Source organism: Toxotes jaculatrix, chromosome 9 (genome assembly GCF_017976425.1).
Source record: "Toxotes jaculatrix isolate fToxJac2 chromosome 9, fToxJac2.pri, whole genome shotgun sequence".
NCBI classification, from domain to species: Eukaryota; Metazoa; Chordata; class Actinopteri; family Toxotidae; genus Toxotes; species Toxotes jaculatrix.
The window spans coordinates 13,234,167-13,261,174 of NC_054402.1; the positions used below are offsets into that span (position 1 = coordinate 13,234,167).

The 27,008-nt window shown below is 41.7% G+C and overlaps 1 protein-coding gene across 1 annotated transcript; it reads right to left on the bottom strand.

Annotated features, from left to right (window-relative positions):
• Positions 1–1,410: 1,410 nt before the first annotated feature.
• Positions 1,411–23,720, bottom strand: mettl16 (methyltransferase like 16). The gene is made up of 10 exons (XM_041047329.1): positions 23,580–23,720; positions 23,072–23,212; positions 14,097–14,284; positions 12,877–13,017; positions 12,408–12,523; positions 12,055–12,197; positions 9,487–9,556; positions 8,244–8,333; positions 2,787–2,960; positions 1,411–2,373 (listed from the first exon to the last, which is right to left on the bottom strand). The coding sequence occupies exons 2-10, from the start codon at positions 23,197–23,199 to the stop codon at positions 1,723–1,725; spliced, it is 1,701 nt and encodes a 566-aa protein (XP_040903263.1). The 5' UTR covers positions 23,200–23,212; positions 23,580–23,720; the 3' UTR covers positions 1,411–1,722.
• Between the last annotated feature and the right edge of the window lie 3,288 nt (positions 23,721–27,008).

The following is a 27,008-nucleotide window of genomic DNA, read 5'->3' on the forward strand; positions in this document are numbered from 1 at the left end:
TTTGTAACCGCCCACCAGACAGACGACACACTCCCTCCCGGCGTCAAAACACGGAACACGGTTTGGATGGGATTCACCGGATGGTGAAAAGTATCCAAGTACAATTTTGAGGCATTTACACCTTATTTAAGTACTTTTATTTTCTGATACAGTACTTGAGGGTAATTTACCCTTTACTGAACTAAATCTACTTACAGCCTGAGTTACAGATTCAGATTAAAAATACAAAATATAATCAAATAAATAAAGATGTGTAGGTTGGATGTATAAGACTGACTTGATCCCCAGGGGGATCCATAATCATCCAAATAGACTGTATATTATACAGTATTCTGAAATGGGTCACTCTCCAATTATATTTTAGTATAAAAGTACTAAAATATAAAGCGTATTTTGATTTTTCTTTGTATGTTAAGTTACATTTTGAACATACGATTTTACTTGTAACAGAATATTTCTACATTTGATACTGTTACTTTTGTTTAAGTAATAGATAGATCTAAGTAGTTATAATATTATGATATTCTAAATTACAGATTTATTTCAAGGGTAAAATGCTAGTATTATATAAATAAAAATTGAAAATGTATTAATATAATTACCTCCCAGCCATGGCCCTGGAACAACCAGACTGGTCTGAGTTTACCTATGAGTGAAACTTCCCCTTTATGTGTAAACATGAATAAATAAGTAACTATTACCCAGGTGTTTATTTTTTTAAACATTAAAAGTGCACATCATTATCAGTTGCCTCATGAGACAAAAGGACACAAAGTGCCAGTTTTTAACATTGCTGTTGCTCCACTTTTCCCAGCTCTCTCACACACTCTCTCTCTCTCACACACACACACACACACACACACACACACACACACACACACACACACACACACACACACACACACACAGAGTCAAAGTCCTGGCATTACCAAGGGATGTTGTACAAGTTGGAACTGTGTTTTTGCCTGTGATATGCAAACAGTGAATGCACATGTAAATACACATGGCCCTGGATATTTAGATCTGTATTCCTGTTATTCACTCAGCTCTGGTCAGGAAATGTGTCTGCTTCAGTGAAGTAATAATAGTGGCTACAATACTGAAAGTTGTTGAAAGTCATCCAGGCACAGGAAAGGCAGAGTGGCTCCAGGAGCATCCTGAATTACACAGGCTTCTTGTAAATTTAAGACGTGCCAACTGCCAACTGCCAAGCCAAAGCCATTCACACAGGCAATGTCTAAAACTAAGCAATTAAAGGATTTAATCCTCATATGGGACTTGTTCCTTATAGAAGACACACAAACACTGTCCTCTTGTGGCCATTTAAATACACTGCATCACTGCAAAAGACTATAAAAGAACCAGTGAATTGACAAATATGTTATAAAAATTTATATTTTATTCCTCTGGTTTATGACTCTGAGGACAAACTACCGGTGTACAGTATGTACTACCTTAAAAGGTAAACTAACAAGTACAAAAAAATCTGAAATGAAAAAAATGGCAGCAGGTAACTGTGATTCTCTGCTGGAATAAACTTCCTGCAGTTACAGTGGATCCATAAATTTCTGCATACAGTTATAAACAGGGACAATTATTTTCACTGGCCAAATGGAAACGTCTCAACAGAAAGGCTCTGAGTGCTAACCTCTAAAAATAATGTCTGTGAAACTTTACTTACCATCGTTTCTCCCCTGAATGTACTGTTTTCTCTCTGATCATTTAAGACTTTGTGACAGACTTTAAAAGTGTGTTCTTCAGGTAAGTGCACAGCTGGTTCAACAGGTCTTTGTTTTGACCCTCGACCCAGTGCATCTCGATGACCACGTTGCTCTCCTCCAGTGTCACATTCAGCAGACACTTAAACAGGAAGTGTTCGATGGCACCGGGGCTCGGGGGTCGCTTTGAGGGCGGTTGGCTTGCCGCGGCAGGTGTTTCCTTTGGGCCTGTAGATTCCATGTCCACATCTTCACCAGTTACATCTTCTGAGACCTCTTTCTGTCCTCCAGTCGTGTTCTGTGTTACATCTGCACTCGTCTCCTTTGAACAGCAGCTATTTCCAGTCTCCTCTTCAGGCTGCTGTTCAGCTAGCTCCTGTGCAGATGCGGTTCTGTCTTGAGTGCCATCACCCTGGGTGTTATTGTTTTGTGTGGAGGCGGGCTGGTTTTGGGAGAGTGGGGCAGGAGCGGCAGGAGCAACTGAGGCCACGGTGGTTTGAGAGCTGGTTCCAGCACAGTGAGGCGCTCTGGGAAGCTCGCGCAACTGACGCTTCTGTTCACGTCGTTTCTGTCGACAGTGGATCCATGTGTTCTCCACAGCTGTCAGAAAGAGGCTCTGCTCCTGCTTTCTGCAGGGGACACGTTTGTGCAGCACCTGTCCCCACAAGAAGACAAACAGTGACTGGAGTGTGTGTGTGAGCTACCAAGCTGATCACTTAGTTTTACTGATTTAATGCTGCTACATACAGGGGACAATAATCTGCAAAGAGACACTACCTTTGTGACCTTGAAGCTTCTAATGTTTTGTTTCTGCTTTGACTGTGTCAGAGAGGTGTCGACTCAGCTCTACAGAAATGTGTGAAGCTGTTGTGTGGTTGTACTGCACTGTATTATTATTGTGAGGTATTCCACGTGTAGGGAGGACAAAATTCATTCACAGTGCAATTTGGGAACAAACACACAACAACACGTTAGTGAACTCTACTTGCTTAAGGTATTGCTTAGTATGGCACAGAAATTAATTAATAAATACTCTGAGACAGGACGGCACAGCTCTGGAAGGCTTACCCTCAGGTCAGTGAGCGTCCTCTCCAGCAGAGCAGCAATGCTGTCCACAGGGGTGGAGGCAGAGCAGCCCATCGCCAAGGCTTTGACCTGGAGCTCCTTCAGTGCTGCTTCTGGAAGTGTGAACGACAGGGGCTTCCGTGACTTCTCCAGTTTACGCTTCTTATTGGGAGGAGACTGAGGGAGAACCAGAGGGAATTAAATAATAATCTGTGCTAGAGATTATTCTGGACATGTAAAACTGTTTCCTTGTCAATACCATGGATACCTGTGGTACCATAGTCAATAAGATAATTTTACAATAGGCAAGTGATAAATTCTGAAATATTCAGATAGATTAGATTACACATGACAACAGAGGGGAATTTTTGAAACACAGTAGTACATTCTGCAGGTTACATATCAGAGGAACATTTCCAGCTCTTTTGTTGTTGCTCTTCATCTACCATTTAGATGTCTACCCTCTTTACTTATCTCATACTTTTTATACAATCATTATTAGTCACACTACTTTGTTTTCGTTATTTGGTCTATTTTGTTACTTATTTTCTTATGTTGTTATGGTCCTCACTTTCACACATCGACATTAGAGGCTGGGAATTACTTGAGTGGTAATAGAAGTCCAAAATACTATATCCATACGAAGTCCACCAACAGAGGGCAGTGAAGGGTGGTGGTTTACACAAAGGAAAAGCTTAATCACATCAGACAAAATGTTTTCTTATAACAAACATGATTAATAAGAGGCACCTGAAAGAAATACATTTCTTCCTGCAACTTAAAAGTGAAACTCACTATACCAGAGTCACTACTACTACCCAGACCACACTAGTCATGTGGTCTGGGACAATCATCTGTGAGAATTAACCAAAAACTAAACCAATACTCAAACACTGACTTCAGTAACCGCATTTAGTTTTGGCTTGACTTCTGTACAGCCACAGGAAGCACACATGAACTCTCACACTGTGTGGCACCTTTCTGAGTTTTATCTCCCCTTCTGAAAACAAAGCTGTTAGCCTCATATCCTTTGTTCGAACCCACAACACTTGACCCCCTCAGCTCCTCATCCATGATATTATATTTCCACCATAACTAATAAAAGGTTGGAAGGTTTACACTGATACAACAGATAAAATTGCACACATATCTTAGACATTAGGTAAAACCAACACAAATATTAACACAATTGTAAATATAAATATTACACTGAGTAGGTGAGGAACAGGAGGCAAATCACGCTGTATATTTCCATAGCTGAATATCAACAAAAACAAAAACTTGCATGTGACACCAAATGTGATATGCAGTGTTTTAAAAGTCCTGTCAAACCACCAATGCCAGTTAAGATGCCGACCATGAACCACAGTCCTCAGTTTGAGTGTGGCTTGGTGCTGCTCACTCGCTTTAAAAAAAAAACTGAAAAAGCCTCCGTACGCCTAAAAGTGTGACAGAAGGAGAACACAACTTGAATAAAAATGAGGAAAAAACTCCTACACTCTGCTTCTCTGCTACTGCAGGAATATATTAATTTAGGCTGTTTCAGCCTGTTTGACCTTCATCAGGTATGTGGGCATGACAGCAGCTCCATGTAGCCGCTGCAATTTTCCAGTCAGAGAACCACAGATATTAGTTCAACTCAAGTGAACAAACACATACTCACACACACACTGTGCCATCCAGTTACTTACTAAGGCTTTAAAGTCCCAAGAAAATACTAGGTGCTAGTGCTAATCACTGCTAACTGATTATATACACAGGACTGTTCAAAAGCTTTAGGCACCGTTTTGTTGATGCTGTGTTCACACAATGTAGAGCGAATGGGAAGAAAAGGAAAAACAACCTTTACTTGGGAGGGTTCATGCATTATTCCAAGGCTGTGGTTACTCACACCCACTAAACCAGATATAAACAAGCAACGAATAACCTCATATAAAAGGAGCTGAATCGATTGTATTAATTAATATTTATACAGTCTGAGATTAAATTGAAGTCACAGAAGACACTGTGGCAAGTTGCAGCTTTCTTCTCTTTTTTTGTGTCTTAAATTCTAAAAACTGTAATGAATAATTAAACTAGATAAATGAGGTATACATCATTACTCCCTAGGGGTTGATACCTAAAGCTAGGATGAGTATCTGTAGTAGACAGACGTTCATTTAAACACCACAAGAGGGCGCTCAAACCACATGAGCTTCACCTGAACCTGCAATGAATTAAACACCGTTCCTTATCTCTAATCCCCTCTAATGTCACACTATAATGGCGGTGGAGGTCATTACCCGACCGTGTCTGAATACAACAGACGTCCTGCAGCAATCGTCCGCTACGTGTCCACTGCAGCCAATGTTTCAAAGCTGCGCTCAAATGTCACTGTAGGCCAACTGAAAGTGGGGAGACATTTGGGGGGGGGGGGGGGGGGGAGGGGGGCAGCAGCAGCGTACAGTGACAGAGCAGACAGCATGGCCGACTGACCTACAAACAGCAGAGGGAAGGAGCAGACTGTGACCTTCACACTGCTGCACTGTTTTGGTGACAAGTTTTGATTCCTCATTCAATTTGGTGAATCAGACAAAGACCTTAGAGTCATTTTTAAAATGATAGTTTATAATATATATTTATTTTCTCTTTCTTTAACTGCTCTAAGAGTAATAAGTAAATCTGGAATACAGTATAATTAATATAATATTAATATAATATAATGTGGAATAAATCCACATAAATTCCCTGCATCTGCTTCATTATCACTGCAAAAAAAGCTACACAATTCACCCCAGGTAAAAGGATTTTTCAGTCTTGATCATTATTGATTTTTAGTTAAAATTATGTTCCCTGAAAATGCACATTTAGAGGAGATGGACATAATTAATGGGCTGAGGATGGACGCTGCCTCGTCTGGCTGCTTGTTAGAGCTTCTTTCATTTCGTATTGTTTCTCACAGATGTCTCTCCCCCATTTTCTCCCCACTCTGCGAGCCCTGCAGCTCAATGTAGAAGGAAAGGAAATCAATAAAATCCATCAAGCCAAACCTGTCTGTTTGTACCGAGCATCCTTGACACAGATTCTTGTGCTAATACACTGCTACATAAACACAGAAACACACACACACACAGGTAGTCAACATACGCACACGCAAACACACATTGAAAGAGAATAAAACCCACATGTGCACAATTTAATATACACACCTCTCCACCGCATCACATCCTCTTCTGACTCTTCTACTCTTTCAATCCATTATTAATCCCACTTACCCACTCTCACCTCATTGCATACTCTCACACACTCACACACACGCGATAGGGGTAGGTGGCAACCTCACAATGAAAGCCTAGCCCAATTTGGAAAACTAGGCACAGTAAAAGCCAACAAGAGCTGTTCTCTCCAGATATAATTCATTCAGTCATTCAATCATATATCTTGACCTCCTGAGTGTACATACGTACACACACTGCAGCAGCCAAATGCTGCAGATTTCACCTTCAGGCAAACACACACTGTTCACACTCTGATCACCGCCTCTCCTCCCAACCCCCATTTTCCTTTTTGTCAAGTCCCAAACCTCCGGCATGGACTCCTGAACTCTGGACCCTCCTGAACCTCTTCTTGCCAGAGGCCTGTATGAGCAACAATAACATGTGCCTCATGTGTCAGATAAAGCCTGGCAGTCACCATTTATTCCATTCACTAGTCCTTTTATTCTGTCTGTGTGTGCATGTTTCTTTTGTCTGCACTGAGTAGATTTCTTTACCTGTTTTAGTTTTCCTTCACTACAATCCATCCTCTGAATCTTTCCTTTTTTGGTAATGAGAAGTCCGACTTAAATAACAAGCTTTTTATTATTTCACCTTTAAAGTAATAGAGTACTATTTTGGGAAACAGGCGTATTCGCTGCTTGGCTGTACAGTAAATATACAGCCACAGCCACCAGTCAATTAGCTTAGCTTAAACACTGGAAATAGGGGATGTAGCCAGCCTGGCTCTGCTCAAAGGTAACAAAATCTCCCTCTGTAGTTCTCATAAAGCTAACTAATTAACACATTATATTTATATCTGTTTGTTTAACCAGTACAGAAAAGGCAAAGAGAAACTAAAATACAATAAGTTAATCCACACAACAAGTTAAAATAAAACAAACATGATATAACCTCTAGTGAGTTTTATAGGAGCTGGTAGGCAGATTTATTTTACCCTTTCAGCAGCTACAGCTGCGTGTTGATGTTTCCAGATATGAAAACCCAATAAAAGTAGTTTAATTGTAACTAGTATTTTTCTTTTTTTTTTTAAAAAAACAATGCAATGTTGATTATTTTTAATTTGGAAACTGATTAACTTCAGTCTATTAATGCCAAAGATTATTTTGAAGACAACTTCTTGGGTGAGATTTAGGTTAACCTCGGGAATTCAGAGGTTAAGATTGGTTTATTAACTCAACTGTGGCATTTCACTGTAAGTGTCACCTGTAAAGGACAATTTCTTAGAAGCAGTGGTAGTAATAGTAGTTTGCAGGCTGACACGGTAATAAGGGTGTTAAGTAGGTCACAGTTGCATGCACGTCACATATGTTATAGTCTATATGTAACATTAATGAGGCCCTCATGCACATTATACACTATACCACACAAGCAAAAGAGCACACGCACGCAGGCAGAATTAGGAAGTCAACCATGCCAGGAATTACACATGCAGAAACTTCTGTCATGTAAGCACACACACACGCACACAGTCAACACACACAGTAGAGGTGTCTGCTCGATGATGATGGTGAGCAGCTCCCAAGTGTAAATGATGGTGGATCTGTATGAAAGTGGACGATGAGGAGAAAATGTAGGCCAATCTTTCTGCTCAACTGATTTTATGCTGAGGAGTCACAAATGCAAACAGCCGCCATCATACAGCCTCTCTCCTGCTCCCGCAGACCACCTCCACCTTCCTTTATTTGTTTGTCACCACTACAGAATCATTGGCTTTTTCACTGTGCCCATTTTCTATTTATCTCCAACTCTCACTGTCCATGCAAGACGATATGGTGTGTGTCTGCACGCAGTCGCGCCCTGGCAACTGTTGCCTGGCTACGGCATGTTAAAAATCACATAAACATCTCCCCAGAGGAAGGAATAAGTGCTTCTAATGGAACGGGGCAGCAGGGAAAGAGGATACAGTCTGGAGAGAGGCGAGGGGATGGAGCAGGACAGAGGCGGTGCATTATTGAGGAGGTTTTGGAAACAGCCACCTGCATGTGGGGAGCACCTGAAGTAGGAAAGTGACCAATGCTAACAAGGTTATTTCCTTGGGTTGTACTGTTTTCCAGTAGGATTGAAGCATAACATACCATGAAGGTACTGAATTTCATTACCCAGCCAAAATGACCACAAAACAGTCTGCTGAGTCTGAAGCGGGCAGTAGGACTGTAGTTCCTCAAGCACACAGGGATCAGAAATAAAATCTGCAGAGACTTACCGGGACAATCACATCATCATAGAAACTCCAGGCCAGAGCCCACCGCATGGTCCGTCCCTGACAGAACTCTGTGTGGGTGACTTTGGGCACCTGAGCAACAAGGAAGTATAAACAGACTTAGAAAGGACCAGCACACTGATGATAGCTGTATGCCACTGAACTAACAGGCTGCATTGAGTGACGGTTGAGAGATATGTACAGTATGTGTGATAAAACGCAAAACAGCTCTCCATCATCAAATCTTTTTTATCAGTTTACTCTAAACCTCGATCCTGGAAAGCGCTCGGTGAATCCTCAACATGCAACACACTCTGATGGTTGATCTCTGACATTTTCACCCCGTGAGTTTTGGCTTCACGTCTCTAATCGTGGGTGAGAAAATAAAGAGCATGGATCCATGATGTGAAAAAGGCATACATGTGGTGTGAAAGCCCTTGTGCTAACAAAGCACTTTAACAGTCTCTGAGGACTGCTTCAGTAAATAGGAGGGAGAGGGGTAACTTAAATAAAAGTCAGAGGTCAAACAGCTCTGTATCCGAGGCAGGTTTTTATAAATTAAAAACATGAAGAGACACGACGAGACACTGGAGAGAAAATTGAGTAATGGGTGATAAAGGCATTAGCATATTAACTAGGCCAGGTTTCCTTTTACACACACATTAAAATGAGGCTACGCACTCCTCCCTGGATGTTAGCCAAGGCTGCACTCACTCTGATGAGCAAAGACGGCACCCTGAAACCTCTGGAGGAGGGCACCTGCCATCCCTCAGACTTTTGAGCGTGTGAGGGAAGTGACTGGCACGGGACCAGGGGCCTGCAGCAGTCAGGAGTCATGTGCTGGGCGATTAGTTAGGCTAATGACGCTAATGCATGTAAGCTACAGAGTGCCGTGTGATTCGGTCATGCACAGAAATCGGTTCACTCATTGCTCGTTTCTGACACTGCTCAGCTGGCATATCAGAGAGAGCTGATCCATTATAGTTTTCTGGGTATCTGCTCCCTCCACAGCGACAGCCGCCTGCGTCTAACATCAATACTCAGTCCCAGAAGAGTGCTGGTTTGAGATTGGAGGCTAAGATTAGTTTAACAAGCCATTATGAAGCCCTGCGCAGAGTGGCATGTTGCTGCATGAACAAACTCAGACCCAAAAAGCCGCGGCTGCTTTGTAATACTCCCTGAAAGCTGTGGATGCAGATGTATTTGTGTGTGTTTGCCTTGGTTCTGGGTCTCACTGGCTACTCACCCCTTGCTTCCTCAGCTCCTCTTTCAAAGGTGTCAGGCTGCATTTCTTCCCCAACATGCAGCTGTACCACCTGCAGAAAAAAAGAATCCATATTAAGCAGCTGTGTGTGACTGCGTCAGCGACTGGCAGCCCGTGTGTGAACTACCAAGCAGAGATCAAACGAGCTGAGGTGGGCTTAAGGGAGCAGCACAAGAGCTGGAAAAACATCCGTGGTCCACAGCGGAGGAAAAGACGTTTTGAAGTCGTCCCGTGGCGGAGGCCTGATCAATAATCTCTGCTGTGCAATAAAGAGACGAGGCTGGTCTTGATCAATAAGCAGTAGAGTCCAGCCAGGAAAGGTAGAGGAACGATAAACACATCAGGGAGTCAGTCTGGAAGAAAGACTCTTCCACAAACCTTGTCGGGGTCGGTTTAGTTTTCAGTAGATACTAATTAAATCGAGTCATCTGGTGTTTATTCAATGGCTACAGCCTGAAGAAGAAAAAAACATATAAATTGTCATAAATAAATATGTAAAGTTCCACTGGGGAAACCTTTGTCACCTTCACTTTTACAGGTGCGTTTGATCTATTCACTTAAACCTCTCTAAACAGTTTTCTCTGACTGTGCAGCTGCCAAAATCTAGATGAAAGAAGCTCTGAGTTGAAACAAGTAACTTGTGTTTGTCCCTCTCGGGCTACATACTGTACAGGGAGGAGGTTGTGGAGGTAGTGCAGACACTACTCAGACCTGGAAAAAATACTTTTACTCCGTCTGCAATTTTTCTCAGCTTAAAAAATGTAAGTTATCTTTTATTTTTCACTGGAGTTTAGACTGCTGATCTGACAAAACAAATCTGAAAGTCTCACTTTGGGCTCTGGTACACTGTGATGGGTTGTTGTCATTATCTTCTGAGATTCTATGGACTACACAGTAAATCCATTAATCAATAAAATAATCCACAGATTAAGGAAAATGAAAACAACTGTTCTTTGCAGCCTCAGTTAATATTTGAACATTTATGAAAGCTAAAGGACACTGTTCTCTGTACTAAGGATCCAAATAAAACAAACTCATAATCATTAAGTATTTATGATTTTAAGTAAGGTTAGGAGATTATTAATGCTGCAATTTCCACAGCATTTGTTTTTTTTCTTATTTTTATTATACTGCAATACCTCTGAAACCAAACCTGTGCCCCTGCACACAGCCGACAAAATTACACCTTAAAAACCACTGAAACCTGTGACTGACAGTAAGGAAGGGCGCTAAAACGTAATCAGGTTTGGGAGGTATGAAGATGCCCGGAGGGGTGACGGGGTGGGGAGAGCAACATGTCAGCCTTAGTTGCCACAATGAAATATTGAACAGCTCTAATATTCACAGATGTTCCCCACTTTTCGACACAGTGGGGAGCAACACCGAGAAGAGCTCCCCGAATACCCTCCCCTTTTCAAACATCCCAAAGTGTGCAGCTGCATTAGTATCCATATTCAATTCTTTCTCTTCACATGCTGCTGAAGCACAGACCTGTGATTACAATCTTATTACGGAGGCATACAATTTTCATATCAATGGCATGATAAATGAGGAGCGTTACCTCATTTCTAACTGGGGTTTTGGGCATGTGGACGTGCATTATACTGGGAACTGAGGTGGCTCGGCCCTATCCGACAGTAATTACACTTCAGTGGAAAGAAGAAGGGAAAGAGGAGCAGGGTGTGGCGGTGGAGCATCTCAAAGGACCAATCGGAGAAGCTGGCAGTGTTTCCATGGACACCTGGTGGCTATGGTGTCCCAGCATGCTTTTGGGAGTGACAGCCCAGCTCCGGTTGGTTTGGCCCGAGCCTCAAACCTAAATGAGACCGGGTTCATTCTCACTTTCTCTCCTCACTACATGAGTGTAACACGGAGCCACACAAGAGCAGGCATGTGTTAACATCAGCCCCTCTCAGGGCTGCTCATCTTTCCACTGAAGCATTATGCAAACACACACACACACACACACACACACACAAACACACACACACACACACTGCACTCCCTGAAGGAGGCCAAGCAGGTGTGGCATGTCTAATCAGTTTTAACAGCACCACTCTGCAGATCCCTCTACCCGTGTCTCACTCCGCTGCCCCGGTGACAGCCCTGGTAACGAGGGAAGGGTAAAGTGACGACCGCTGGAGACACCCCCACTCAACGCCCCCCGCCCCCACCCACCCAAACACAGCTGTTCCCAGTGGGCTCCCGGATACAGCACACAGTGAGCGCGTGCCAAAATCATTAAACCAACTGTGGGTAACAGCTCCATCATTGTGCACCAACCCATCTGCCCATTTCACCTCCTGGTGTCTCCCCTTCACTTGTGCTCTCAGCGGCCATTTAAACCTCTCACAGCCTCTTCAGAAAGAACAAAATTGCAGCGTTCTTCTACATCCATCTGCCAATTTAAATACGTGGCTCTGCAGTCCTGAGCACCTACAGTTTCCGTCTATGATTTGGTTTGATAAATCTGGTTTATATTTGGTTGCAAATATCATGTTTTGGTCAGGTTTCAGTTTCTGAGGTTAAAGTCCTGCTCTTTTTCCTCACCGCAGGCGTTTCTTGAGCTGTAGGCTGTCATGAATGATCCTCTTGACAAACTCCAGTTCTCCGCCCTCTGCCATGATCTCTGTCACCCCGCCTGTATTTACTGAACTGGGAGGAGGTCGCCGTGAGTTCCTGGAGTTCACCCCCTGGAGAGAGCAACAAGGCAGACAGAGATTAAGATAAAATCCCATTAGAAGCCTCTTACTATTGCGAAAACAAACAGTGTTTCATGTTGGAGGAGCTCTCATCAGCGAACAAGTGCTGCGTTTACTCACCATAAGAGAAGTGCAGGTGTTCAAAGAAGTCAAGATTCAAACAAATCGTCAGTAAATTATTTGTGGTGGAGGAACACTTACTTTTGCTTCTAGCTGGTTCGCAAAAAAAGGAGGGTTGCACATGCAGAAGTCGTATATGATCTCTGTCTCTTCTTTCAAGGCGTCCATCAGTAAAGTCTTCTGAGGAACTTTGACAACTGGGGTAAGTAAAAAAAAAAACAAACAAAAAAAAAACATTGAGATGAGAACCTTAATTTTCTAAACTTTGAGGATGTTGGCTTCACCCCAATATTTTCAGTTTACGATCACATAAGAAAAGCAGCAAATCCTTATAATGTAGAAGCAGGAACAAAAGCATGTTGGCCAAAATGACTTTATTTGATTAACAAAACAATTCTAGTCTCATCACAGTGACACAGATTGAGACCAAACGGAGGCTAACAATTAACATTCAGCAGATATTTCTGACATTAATGAGTCACTTCACTGTCTTCATGACTCTTCATTACTTGAGATACATTGCTCTTCAGAATGAGAAGACCACGTTTACCTTTAATGAGGTCAGACAGGTTGTTATGCTCCACGTTTTTCGTGGCATAGTCAAAACAGATGTCATCCACCTCTGTGGCGAGGAAATACCAGCCGTTCATTGTGGCTCCCAGCAAGGGGTAGATACAAGACGCCCCAGTGCCTGAGGAAACACAAACAACACACACACTTCTAGCAGCGTGACATTGATGTATGCATTCATGATGATGAATGGTTATGACTGAGTGATCGGTATGGACATATTCTGGGATGCTGTTTAAAGTAAATGATTGTATGAAGGTGTGTTTCTGATGCATCGTCTTTAACTTAGTGGCCATATTGGTCAATTAATGTCAGTTAGAGCAGGTTTTATTGAATTACACAAGGACCGACGCTGCATAATTCAGTCCAGGCTCAGACAAAGGTGGCATCACGTTAGTGAAGGAGACGCCCAGTGGTGATCTATCAGGGAGCAGACAGCTTCAATCTGCTAACAGAAACATTCAGGGTCACCAATCAGTGACCTGAGGCTCTAAAGAGGATAGAAAGAAACACACGCACAAACACACACACGCACAATCACAGCACTCACAAAGACAGACAGCTCTTTCTCTGACACACAGAACAGCAAACAAGCTGTGACATGTGGATGGGGATTTAGTTGGTAAGTGCTGGGAACACTGGGAACACTGGGGGTGACGGGCCTCATGCGTGCCAGCTGGAAGCACCTACTGACATTTCGTGTTCAGCTCTGAGCTGCTGGTAACCACATCAAGAGTAAACAACTCAAATTAACCCCGGGCCGATCACTTGAACCCTCAACAGGTTTTTTGTAGTTTTTTTCTCTGCATGTTTATTCAAGTTTAGTTTCTGCTTGAGATCATAATCCTGGAGAACTTTCTCCTTGAAGATGAGACATGCATCAGTCGGATTAAACAAATCAAATAGTGTGCCCGCGCTCTTTTATGTTTAGGAAGAGACATGTTAGTGTCAGGTGAGCTCCAAGGGCCTCCAGGTTTTAATAAGGAGTCAAAAAAAGATGATTAGTTTGACTCTACTGCATCAACTTTGATCCTTTTTCCAAATTGTCGCAGTTAGACACAGCTTGATAAAAGAAAAGCTTATTTTTAGGCTCAGATTTCCCTCTGAAGCATCCTTACCGCATTATAATGAAAGTGATAACTAACACACACTCTAAGGTGACGCATGTACAGCAAGTGACACAAACAGTAGTGGTGGTACCGATGTCGATGCCCCTGCGCGGCTGTTTCTGGCCGTCGATGAGGTCCTCCACCCAGTGGATGTAGTTGAGGCGCAGGGGGACGGTGGGTATCAGACGCTCCAGTGGGATCTCGATGGTCAAACCAAAGTCCTCCTTCAGCAGGGTGCAGGTTAGCGCTCGTACGGCCTCTGGCTCTTTGAAATTCACACTGGAGGAGAAACAAACATGGAGCAAATGAGTTCATGTAAACATTTTAATAGTTAATAGTAGTAATAGTAGTTACACACTGTATTTTGGATCAGAAGGATAGAAAACTGGAAGGAAAACTGTCAAGTATCAAATCCTGTAATTGTGTTTGACTCATCAGACATTTCAGTAATTTTATACCATTTGATTTATATAAAATAAGTCATTTAGTTTAGTTAGTAACGTTTTTACTTAAATGTCACAAAGGGGCATTATATAAAAAAGGTTTGGTTTATATAAAAAAGGTTTGGGTAATAACTCTACTGCCCACCTTTGTTTATTCCTCCAAAAAGTTTGGTTAACATTAACCTCAAGGTTTGAATATGTTATCATTACTGATGGAATGGTGGACAAGGATACAACAATAAGGCAAAGGTTGCATGAATCCCAAATTTTTCCACCTCTTGCTGATCCTTTTGTTTTACCAGTGAGGTAGCCTGACAGTAAATTACCAAACTGCTCTTAATACACTAAACTCTGCTGGTGCCGCTCTCTGCACTGAGCCCCATTACTTCACATTACACACACACACACACACAGAGACGAAGGACAATAGGGAGATAAGCAGCCCATCAGTTCACAATCCCCTGCTAATGACAATGAAATGCACATTTTCCACACGACGAAGACCTCCCACTTTTTATTCCCAATCCTCAGTCCCACTCGTTCGGCTCTCCCGTCTTGTCCTCTCGACATGTTTAATGATTTCAGCTGTCATACAAGCAGGCATGAGTGTGGCACACAAAAAGAGTGGGCGAGATAGGTATAATTAAAGCTTCGCTGAGCACTTTCACACCTTGGCAATTAGACACATCCTGGTGATGGGAGCGTCTGGCACCTCACAAGTTTGGTGTGGAGCATATTCCAGTGGAAAAAAAAAACAACAAAAAAAAACCATCTACAGCTGGTAGAGATGGAGCTACAGCTCCAAAATATTTTTTTGGTGCTTATTTAATCAGATGAGCACAAGCTGACATACAGCAAACCTGCTGGAGGGTGATATTCCAGTTAGGAAACGCAGGTTTATGGTTTATGGGCAGTGAATGGGTTTAGGGCTTCTACAGAGTCCTGTATCTCCAAAGGAGGTTAACCTTGTCCTGGGTCTTGTTCTGGTCCCAGTCAGACTCAGGTGTAGCTTGTGGTTTGTGATGTGAAAACAAAGTAGACCAACTGCAGATATGTGACTGCAGCCATAGTTTTTTTTGAGTGAGGATGTGGTGTTTTTTTTTTCCCTTTAGTATGGGCTAACTGAACCAAACTACAGCTGTGAAGGTGATGTAAAACACAGGGGAGGACTTTGGTTTGACCAATGGCTGCTACATCCCCAGTTCACATCGAGCTGACAACCTTTGTTGCGTGTCATTTCCTGTTTCTTTCTTCCTCACATCTCTCATATTGATCAAATATGAAGAAAACAAGTGAGCCCAGTTTAGTTTTTTCAGTTCTTAAACAGAACTGGGTGCAAAACAGGAGACAGACCTGCTTTGCTGCTGCAGTGGTTATGGCCACTGAACTCAGCATCTTCATTCAGGAGTGATAACAAAGACAAACGGCCCTCCTACAGCCAGGTGCAAGACAGATACAAATGAGAAGCGATTTACCTGTAGAGTCTGACATCAATCTTACCCAGAGTCACTTTACCTAATGAACATATTAGGTTAATGGTCCAGTTTAATCAGCTGCTGAAGGAGTGTGACCTCTCAGAGAAAAAAACAAAACAAAAAAAAACTAACACCTGGTTCCTCTGAGGACGTACGACACGTTTACAAAAGACGAACCAGTGAAGAATCTGCTCTTTGAAAACGGCCTGAGCTTCAGGGAGGAATCAGGCTAATGAGGCAAGTGATAGTGATACATCAGCAATAACGCTCACACTCTCCCAAAATGAAGGCCAGCCTCTCTCATCTGTCCAGCTCTCAGATATTCTGCCCTCTTTCATTTCTCCTCAGAGGCATCATTAGATAAGGATCAATATTCAGAGAGGGAGGCTGCTCAGGCCAGCCCTCTATTTTTAGCCCCTGATGAGAGAGTGTGTGTGTACGGTAGCGTATGTGTCTCTGTCTGCGTGTGCAATGCAGGCCGATCACTCCCATCAGCAGCACTGCGAATGTCTCCATGGCAACCCCACCTACTGAACAGAACAGAAGAGGAGAGCACGCAAATCCGGCCACGCTGGAGCAATGGCTGATGCCAGACGGAGCGTGAGAGTGCCCGCGAATTTTACGTCTCCGCTGCCACGTAGGTGCACCGCTGCGTGCCTACGACATTAACGCGGCCGACGGGACGCAGCGTGGGACAAACATGAGAGGAAAAGTTGTGATGAGATAAGATATTGTGCACTGTAAGGTTGTTAGAGAGGCTGCAGGAAAAGAGGCGGGAATCAGGAGTCAGTCAGGGCTTAAAATTTGATTCCAGCCTGTGTTCAGGTAAAATACAACTGGACCAGGTGAGATGGATAAGATAGAGGTGTAGAGTGAGACTGTGCAGGACCAGATAGTGAGAAGGCGCAGGTGAAGAAAGAAAGAAAGAAAGAAAGAAAGATTGAAGTGCTGAGAAGCAGAAAAGTCCTCGGTGCAGGTTCAGATGGATGAAGAGGATGCCATCATTAAACCAGAGGCGAGTTTACTGCTGAGACAAACACCTCGCTCTCACCTCCACGTTACATGATCAGCATGAAAGCACACAAAGCAGCACACACACACACACACATCTCTGTCCACAGAGAGGTGACCTTCAAGGTACATCTGCTTCACTCTTAATGTGCTGAGAAAAATTTTGTGCTGATTAGCAGCAACTTCTTCTCTCATGTCAGGTGTTTTTTTCTTTTAAAACACTGAGTGAAACACAGTCTGAGTCCTCACAAGAGCAGAAACGAGCACATCACTTAAAATGCAACATGCATTTAAAGATAAACCGACTTTGAATATCTCTGAGCTCATTTTGTCATATTTTGCAATTCTGCAGATGTGCTGATGGTGTAAACACAGCCATTAGGTCCCCAAATTGTGTTGGAAATATCACACTAACCTGCATATGAATACCAGCTACTTTTTTTAGGAAATTATGAGGAAAGTTTCCAGAAAATTAGCTGAAAAATACAAAAGAAATACAGTATCGTTTGCCCTTAAAATACTGAAGCAAATAGTTAAAAAGGTGGAAAATTTTAAATCTAAATCAAACACCTCAACGCGACAATGTCTGAGTAAAGACTGTGGAAATAAAAAGCGACAGATCTGATTGAAAATGTTGCTGCCATTTTCAGCTCAGTGACAAAAGAACAATGGAAAAATATTTTCTGTTTAGGTTTGGGGGTGATGTTTACTCAGCAGCCGACAACCATTTAACCAATGACAGGAGTCTGGATAATGGGGTCTGTTCATGTCAGCTCAACAACGCTAATTTTGAGCTGCTTAACCGAAACCCTGTGGCCAGCCTCAACACAACCCCAATTATACCTCATAATTAACTGGTTTTCAGATAAACGATTTGGACTACAGTGATGGTTCTACCTGGCACAGCACAGCTTCTTCACGACAGATTTAGTGATTTAAGGCAGTGACTTTCCCTTATCTCTCTCCCATCAGATGGTTAAAAAAAAATATCTCTGTATATTAATGGCTCTTTCTGCTTTCCAGTCAGAGAAGTGCTGCAGATCAGAATAAGTTTACATTTATCAATTTAAAATGTGGCATCGGAGCTCATAATTGTTCATTCTTTTATTCTTTATTGCCAAGAACATGCTTAATAATATATCTCTGAACAAAACTGGTGCCAAAACTGAACATTTCATCAATTGCGGAAGTGAAAATCCTTCCACAGACGATCATCTCCCATTCCATAAAGCATATGACTGCCAAATTAAATGTCACCAGGGCTGTTGCATTTTTAATACCCATTCATGCCTCCTAATCCCTCCCCTCTATCTCCCCGATCTGAGCCCTCCTCCTTCTCCTTCCCCAAAAACTGAAACAAAAAAACACTAACTGACTATTTTGGGGTTTATCTGTTTCCTGCTTCAATTCCAATCACATCCACAACATTTCTTTTTCTTCTCCGTCTGTCTCTGGTCTGAGCTCGACTCTCTGCCCACTGCTATCAGTCCCCTCCACTGACGAACCCTAAATGAGGGGAGACGCATCTCCCCCGAGGATTGAGTGAGTGTCTCCCCAAGATTACTCTCATCCCCTAACTCGCTGCTTAAATACTTAAAAACCCAGGAGATGAATTCATTCGGAAATTTAAAAAAAAAGAAAAAAGAGCACTAATCCCCCCACTGATGGAATGACAGACTGACGGGGGACGAAGAGCCAAATTTCTGCAGACAGTCATCCAGAGCTGATACCACACACAAAGTTAGACACAAATCCTGGACATCCGTTCATGTTGTAGTCAAAAACCATTAACTGGCAACTGACTCCAGCTTGTTCTCCTGTTATGAGTCAATGTCTGATCAATATGGAATCCTGCTTCAACGACAGCTTAAACGATTTGTCAGCACATCTTTGACAAAGGTGACAATGTCCAGAATAAACTCTAGAAGTCTAAGAATGCTGCAAAAAAAAAACTTTATTGAGCTGTTCTGCAGACAGAAACACTTTGTTGATCAGAGGAGAGAATGGACAGACATGTTCAAGCTGACAGAAAGACTACGGTAACTCAGATATCCGCTCTTCACAACTGTGGTGAGCAGAAAAGCATCTCAGAATAAACAAGACGTCCATCCTTGAGGTGTTTTGGACACAACAGCAGAAGACCACATTAGAAGACTGACTCCTGTCAGCCAAGAACAGAAATCTGAGGCTGCAGTGGCCACAGGCTCACCAAAACTGGACAGCTGTAAAATGTAGCCTGGACTGATGAATCTGGATTTCTGCTGAGGCTGCAGATGGTAGGGGCAAAATTTGGCATCAACAGCATGAATCCATGGACCCAACCCGCCTTGTGTCAACAATCCAGGCTGGTGATGGCAGTGTTAATGGTGTGGAGAATGTTTTCTTGGCATACCATGGGCCTCGTTTGAATGTCACAGCCTATCTGAGTATTGTAGCTGACCATGTTCATCCCTTTATAGCCACAGTTTACCATCCTCTAATGGCTACTTCCAGCATGATAATGTCACAAAGCAAAAGTCGCCTCAAACTGGTTTCATGAACATGACAATGGGTGCAGTGAACTTCAGTGGCCTTCCCAGTCACTAGATCTGAATCCAGTAGAACACCTTTGGGATGTGGTAAAACAGGAGATTGGCAGCTTGAATGTGCAGCTGACAAATCTGCAGAGATGATCTGACGCAGTCATGTCAACATGAGCCAAAATCTCAGAGGAACATTTCCAACATCTTGTGAAATCAATGCCACAAAGAACTGAGGCTGTTTTGAGAACAAAGGGAGGAACTACCCAGAATTAGTATGGTGTTCCTAATAAAGTGCTCTGTGAGTTTATGTGTGTGTTTTCTGTTGTCTTATAAATCACACACGCAACTACTGGCTGGGTGTCTAATTCTCTAATTGTCTAAATTAAACTTCCACATTAGATGTCTAGTCCAAACACTGCCAGCCCATTGTACGTGGTCTGTCCGTCTATCAGGGAACCACAGACAGACATTGTGACACTACAAACTGATAATTAACACCTGTCACAGACGGACAAGTCGAGTTTTACAGCGTGCCCACACATGCACGTTCGGCCCGCCATAATATGATTGACTGGCCACCTCACAACCACAAAGGATCAGCCCACACCAATATGTTCGCAGTCACACACACAGATGTTCCGACTCGCTGCGGTGACACCATGTCCGCATTCATCTGCATAACAACATGACAATAGCAAGTGATTTCCTCACCAAGCAGACGTGGTACCTGTTTCACGCAACGCAAACAAAGAGGGAGGAGAGTGTGTGTCTGAGTCCTGACAGATGAACAGCAGACCTCAAACACAGGTCCAACAATGACTGTCAGTTCTTACATTCATTCTGGAGGTTCCTTTGTTTCTGAGAAATGTTTGTATTGACTGAGAATAAAAATAAATAAATAAATAAATAGTAAAAAAAAAAAAAAAGACAATCAGACGTCATCCTACAGAGACTAGAACCAACTTAACCAAGATAAACTGTAAATGCTATTTTGGGTATTGTCTGTGGAAGATTTCCAAACACCGTTTCCATTTTCCAGTTTACATTTGGAATATAAACTTTTTTTTTGGAAAACATTTTGGAAAACACCAAGCAGATGCACAAGAATACTGCCTACATAAAATACATTCACAGACCTGCAGAATTATTATCTAAACAAGGAAACATTTCATCAAAGAATAAGTAACAACCAACTTTCGACACCTGACAATTACTGATACTTAATAATTTCGGTTGGTACCAAAGAAGTTTTCTAGAAATAAAACTGTTCACAAACTGGAAGTATACACTTAGTCTGCAGTTTATTAGGTACACCTGGATAAAACAAATGCAGTCTAATAAACCTGTAGTCTTGTATTTGATGGTTATTATAACACTATTAAAATGTCTATCATATTGAAAACATGAAAAGAAGGACGTCAATAAACTATAAAGGCATTTTAATTCAATTTAAAACTCGTTCATCCATCCACTCAATCCAGAGCTACGTTGTCTCAGGTTTAAATACAGGGCTGCAGCTTTGGTCCAAAACCCCAAAATTTTTGATTTCCTATAAACAACCAAGAAAAGCAACACATTCTCACATTTGAAAACTTGGAGCTGACAAATATTTGGCATTTTTGCTTTCAAAAAAAAAAAAAAAAAAAGATTGACTGATTATGAAATTCTGTCAATCTACTAATCACTGAAGCTCAGTTTAAATTTTCCCCTCTAACTCACCTCCTGCCACTCATCTACATTTTTCCTTTATGAGGGTTTTATTAGTCAGGAGTGTGGCAGAAACACAAACATCCACCAAGATTCAAGTGCACGACAGGAAGAGGTGGCTCACTTACTACACAGGACAAATTCTAGATGCAAACCATAGCTACCAGCGCCGCATCTGCCCAAACACAGCAAAAAAAAAAATTAAAGACGTGGTGCTGGTCTAGTTCATGTTTCTTTCCCACAGCAGCAGCAGCAGCAACAATAATGAGCTCACACTGTTTGACGTCAACACCACTAATCCCACCAGACATATTCTTCCTTTGTTCTCCTGCCTGGACTTTTTCACATCATGACTTCTCAGCAGCAACTCGCTGTGAAGGGCGTACGCACACACATGCACACACACGTACACAGTGTTACATTCATTTAATTTGTGTCCGGTCTCAGTGCGACGTGAAACTGGAAGCTTGCTGGTCAGTTTTTGATTGACACACTAACCTATTTTTACAATTGGGAGTTTGACTTGAAGAGCCACACAGAACATACTTTGTGAAGTCTCTCTAATGAAGAAAGAGAGCAGCAAACAAAGGATGGAGAGAAAAAGAAAAAAAAAAATCTCTTTTGATGTTGGGTCCATTAATCATTTGTCCAGTGTGGTTGTTCCTGCTGTTGCCAGAAGCTGAATGAGCAGTAAAGATCAGATCCAGTCAGCTGGGACATGAGCAGTGCTGAATGAGATCCTCAGGGTTTGACTGAGTCAGGTTGGCATGTTGGTGAAGAGGTGTTTGTGGACACGGCTTCAATTACTACAGCCTGTGGCCAGAAGTATGTGGACACCTGAACACCTCATTCTAAGACCGTGGACATTAATATGCTGCTATAACAGCCTTTACTTCCTTGAACTGTGCACTTTACCCCTCCCCTCTTATATATATATATTTTTCCCCCTTTTTTTAAATAATTCTCTTTTCATATTTTTGTATAGTTTTCTTTTTATATATTTTCGACATATCTGCACTAAACTTATTTAATTTAATTTTATTCTTTTCTGTGTTGTATATATTTACACTCGTTGCACTGAAGAAGGAGCTGCTTTTCATCTCGTTGTACATGTAAAAAAGATGTATAATGACAATAAAAGGCATTCTATTCTATTCTATTCTAACTCTTCTGGTTTCAGGTTTTCCAACAGACTGTAAAACCTGGCTGTAGGGATTTGCTCCAGTTCAGCCACAAGAGCATTAGTGAAGTCAGCCACTGATGCTGGGTGATAATGCATGATAATGAATGTTCACATTCCTGTAGGCTTAAGTTTGGTCCAATTATTTCTATACACTACGCAGTAATTGAGAAAAATGTTAAATGTAAACAGTCAGGGTGTTTTCACACACACCGCTCTGGCATAATACCGCAATTAATCCAGACAATAAACTGTCTGAATCTAAATCCTGGTCCACCAAAGGCATCTTTACTTTGGGTGATATTCGGGGTCTTTTGACAGCAGTTTAAAATCCCAGGTGCATTGTTTTTTCTGTGCTTACAACTGAAATCCGTAAGTTGTGCTTGTGATGTCCCATGGGGACAGAGAACACCGAGGCATCCAGTCCCAGAACGTATTTTATTGGATTTGTATTGACATGGGCCATCCATGTTTGTCTACCTTACCAGACTATCCTACATGTTTAAGTAGCAAGTCGGATAAACAGTTTTATGCAAAATTTTCAGGCATCTGACATTTGATAACAGTTTCAGCTACATGCTGACGAGGGACTGGAGCTTCTGTGTGATCAGAACCGATGTGGACGGTGAGAGATTTGAGGTCAAGGATGGAAAACTCATTAACTGACAGTGCAGATGACTTGAGTGGGAAAAACATCAAACACAGTCAGTACAGTCTCAGGTACTTACACAGGTCGTCCTGTGAGGCTGGTGTGCACGTGCTGCTGGAAGTCTGGATACTTGGAGGCCAGGTAAGCGAAATCAGGAGGTCTGTCTTTGTACCGGTTCCGAGGATGCATGGACTTGTTCAGAGCCATGTTCAGCCTGATCCTGATTTCAAGACAGTCATGAAAACCACAGACATGGTTGTGTGAGTTTGGAGTCACAGCACACACAGAGAAATTACAAAGCACTGGTTTATTAACAAAAAAAAAACATTAACCAAATAAACAGACACTTCATCTGAATCTGACTTTGAAACAGGAAACTTTGGAAAACATGTCCATTACCTATCCTCTCCTACTATAACACTGTGTCTCCTGAATAACTTCAGTTACTTTATTTTACGTTACAATCGGGAACAAATATTTTTTATTTTCTCAAACTTGGAGTGAAAACTAGCAGAGTGAAGGAGCTGCTTTGGCGGAGTAAGCTAATTCTGGAAGCTAATGCGTAGCTAATACTACTTCCTACTTACCTTTACTGTAGCTTTATGTCGTTGTGACGATGCTTGATGATATTTTACGACTGGCGCTGACTTTGTAGACTTAACAACCGCGTAGAAAAATCACACACAAACTCACGTTGTCCAAACGTTTTCCACTTTCTGCAACTCTCTTCCGGGGTCCCCTCGACGTCACGACTCTACGTCGATACGTTTTTGCGTCATGAAAAAAATCGGTTCCCCTGTAAAAAATATTTCAGTTTTTCACCTGAACTTTTTCATAATGTTAAGCAAAACACTCACTCGGCTTTTTTACACACGTTATTTGACTGAATTTACAAAATCATAAGCATCATTTAAAGCTGTTATTCACAAATATCAAAAGATTCAAGACTACATTTTTACTAAAACTCATACATTTACATTAAAACTGAGTAATTTAGCAAATATTACAATCGCACAAAGTTAATCTGCCATTTTTTTGCTTTGCTTTCTGTTTTTTTTTCTTACTGTTCTTGTCTTTTTTATTTCCCCATAGAAGCTTTAACTGTAACTTGATTTTACGTTGTCGATTTATGATAAAATAATAATTTTATAATTAAAAAAAAATTGTTTCGATCCTTGAAATTCAGCAGAAAAAAAAAATACAACAAAAAAACACGTTTTTTCTTTTATTTTTTTAACAGTTCTTGTCTGTCAACTGTTGATCATTTATTTTAGATAATATGATCTTACTGGGTATAATTGTGTCTGTCAAATCATATTTTTTTATCCAACTTCAAACGAACTGTTACTCACAAATGCAAACTTTAAATTTAATTTACGTTTGTTCAAATATACTACTGTTTATAATCGTTTATATTGTTTATAATACGTGACAGGTCAAAACAAATGAGGAGGAAACACAAGCAGATTTTACTTCTTTTATTATATTGCAAACAATAATGACATCCAGGTATATTGTTAACAGTTTGCTGAGTGAAGAGTGAGACCATAGTGGCGAAAACATCATGAGCTCTCCTGTAGGAGCTTGTTGTGCAGTCTGAAGCCCTCGGATGTGGTTCACAGGCAGCTTACAGAGGACAGATGGACTTGAGGCCGGAGGAAACGACCTACAGACAGTCAAAACCTGTCTGTCAGTCCCTTCACACACCAGACCAGAGCAGCACAGGGATTGCTTAGGACCTGCGAATGGCAAAAGGGGATTTTCTTCAACAGGGCACACACCTGCATACAACACCAGCAAGTGTGTTGTAGCTTTTATCTACTTTTTCTTACAAAAGAAACAGAACACACATCGTCCTGACCTTTGATTAACCACCTTCCTTGAGTAAAACCAAGGAAGGGAAGTTTTTAATTTACATTGTATGGTCTGGCATGTCATAGCGTGATCCTGAGGAGACAAGCTTCACTTTTCAAAAGCTGGTCTCACAGAGTTGGACCAACAAAAGGAGGCAGATTTCTCAAGATAAACCAGATTGTACTGACAAATGTCTCCATTTTTGGCTTCAGCTAGAACATTTAGCACATTGGCATCATCATTAGCCATGCCAAATAGTACTACAAAATTAGCTGGTTCTCCACCCAAGAGAAAACAGCTTATAGAAAAAAAAAAAAAAAAAAAAACTTTTGTAAGGGGAGGCGGGGAGGGGGGCACACCCAAGGGAGACATCAGTAATATTCCCTGAAAGAGAGGGTTTCTCCTTTGGGACATCCTAGTCTGCCACAATCCCATTGCATTTACAGAAGAAGGAGGCGGTAAACCTCCTTCGAATAGCATCACACACAACAAAACCAGCCTTTCTACAACCAATGGACAGAGCTGTCTGAACCCGACCAGGATGGCATTGAAAGGTTTATAGGTTTGCATTCTGGGAAATAAACCTATCCACTTTCTTGACGAGAGTTAGATGAGAAGATGGATACCACACATTATGTTTGCAGCCATTCAGCTTAGTGTAGCATAAGGACTGGAAACAGATGGAAACTGGGCCCAACCGCAGAGAGCAGTCGCCAGGCCACCAGGGGAACTCCAACAAGTTACTGAAACACGTGCAGCATTTATGCCATGTTGTTTACATCGAGCTGGGAAAAAACAAGAAAACGTTAACACCAGCCTTGTGTAGTTACAAGTCGAAGATTTTCTAACAGCAACATCTCCCACTAACTACAGACATGTCAACAAACTGTTGGCAGAATGCCTGCAAATGCACCACAGCTGGACCAGACAATCCATTCAGCTCATTTTACAGGTTTTCACTTGGTAACAAACAGCTAAAGACACGAAACACAAGAAAAATGGAAGATTGTCTGTTTATCAGGTGTGTCTGCAAGGTTAGGGCTAAACACCTATCACCTAAATGCGTTTTTCACATTCCTCCCATTTTGCATTTCGCTTGTAGTGTAAACAACTTCAGGTTTATCCGCTGCACTTAAAAATTACAATAATTTTACGCCTTTTTCAACATTATAAGCACAGCTTGAAGCTGTCTGTTGTATATTTGAATGCAAACACAATTTTTGTTATCTTAATTCACAAATGTAGATTTTCTAAAAAAAAAAAAGTTTACTTCTATTGTTCTAAACTTGACACAAGAAAAAAACCACTATCCTCACAAATGTTGTAATTGCACTTTTGTTGCTAGGCAACCAATGGAAACCGCAGCAAATTACATATCTTATGAAGCACATAAATCCTCCATAAGACGTGTTTAATTGTGGTTTAAGCTGCTTCATATTTGCGGAACAAATATGAGAGTGGCATGATATTCTCATTTAATTCTCAGCAAAAACAAAAAAAAAGCAAATGTGCACATTTCCCAAAATGTCACACTGTTTTAAATATACAGTTTCTCACCTCATTATTCAATCCAATTGATCTCTGATGAGAAGGCTCCAGTTTTTGAGCTTGTAAAAGATGAGTGTTCTGACAGCTCTGCCTCTGGTGCAGGTTTACATGCAGCAGTGCTACGTCAACAGGTCACATTAGGCTCACAGTAGCCACTAGCAGGAGTTTGAGCAGCAGATCACCACATCCAGTACACACAGGAAGAGGAAAACTTGGCAAAGAAGCTAAGAAGATCAGTTAAGCAGTGGAATTCTTTATTAGCCAAGAACTGCATTGGAATGAAAAGGCTAATCAGAAATTATAGGTTTATGCATTTATCAACATTATTAAATTTTAATGTTGTCTTTGATCATCATTAAAGGACCAAAGATTCAGTGAAAACAGGGATGTGCAAGATAAATGAATCACCTTGTCAGCTACAGTTAGAAGCAAGATGGTCCATTTTTTTTTTTGTCCTCCAACGGGAGTGGAATGGTTGTTTCTACGGCATGGACTGGTTTACAGTTTTCTTCCAGTCTTTCCCGAAAATCGCCCCGTTTTACAGTTACAGCTCCACAAAGATCAAAAGCTGAACATTTGAGGAAAGCCACTCAGAAGACGTTTGCATATGTGTG

Bases quoted from the DNA above. Each gene is read 5' to 3' on its own strand.
- mettl16 (XM_041047329.1), bottom strand. From the start codon at position 23,199: ATGGCTCTGAACAAGTCCATGCATCCTCGGAACCGGTACAAAGACAGA. The intron at 12,198-12,407 runs GTAAGTGTTCCT...TGCTCTCTCCAG, and splicing joins CGAACCAGCTAGAAGCAAAA to GGGGTGAACTCCAGGAACTC. The intron at 2,961-8,243 runs GTAAGTCTCTGC...GTTCTCCCTCAG, and splicing joins ATGATGATGTGATTGTCCCG to TCTCCTCCCAATAAGAAGCG.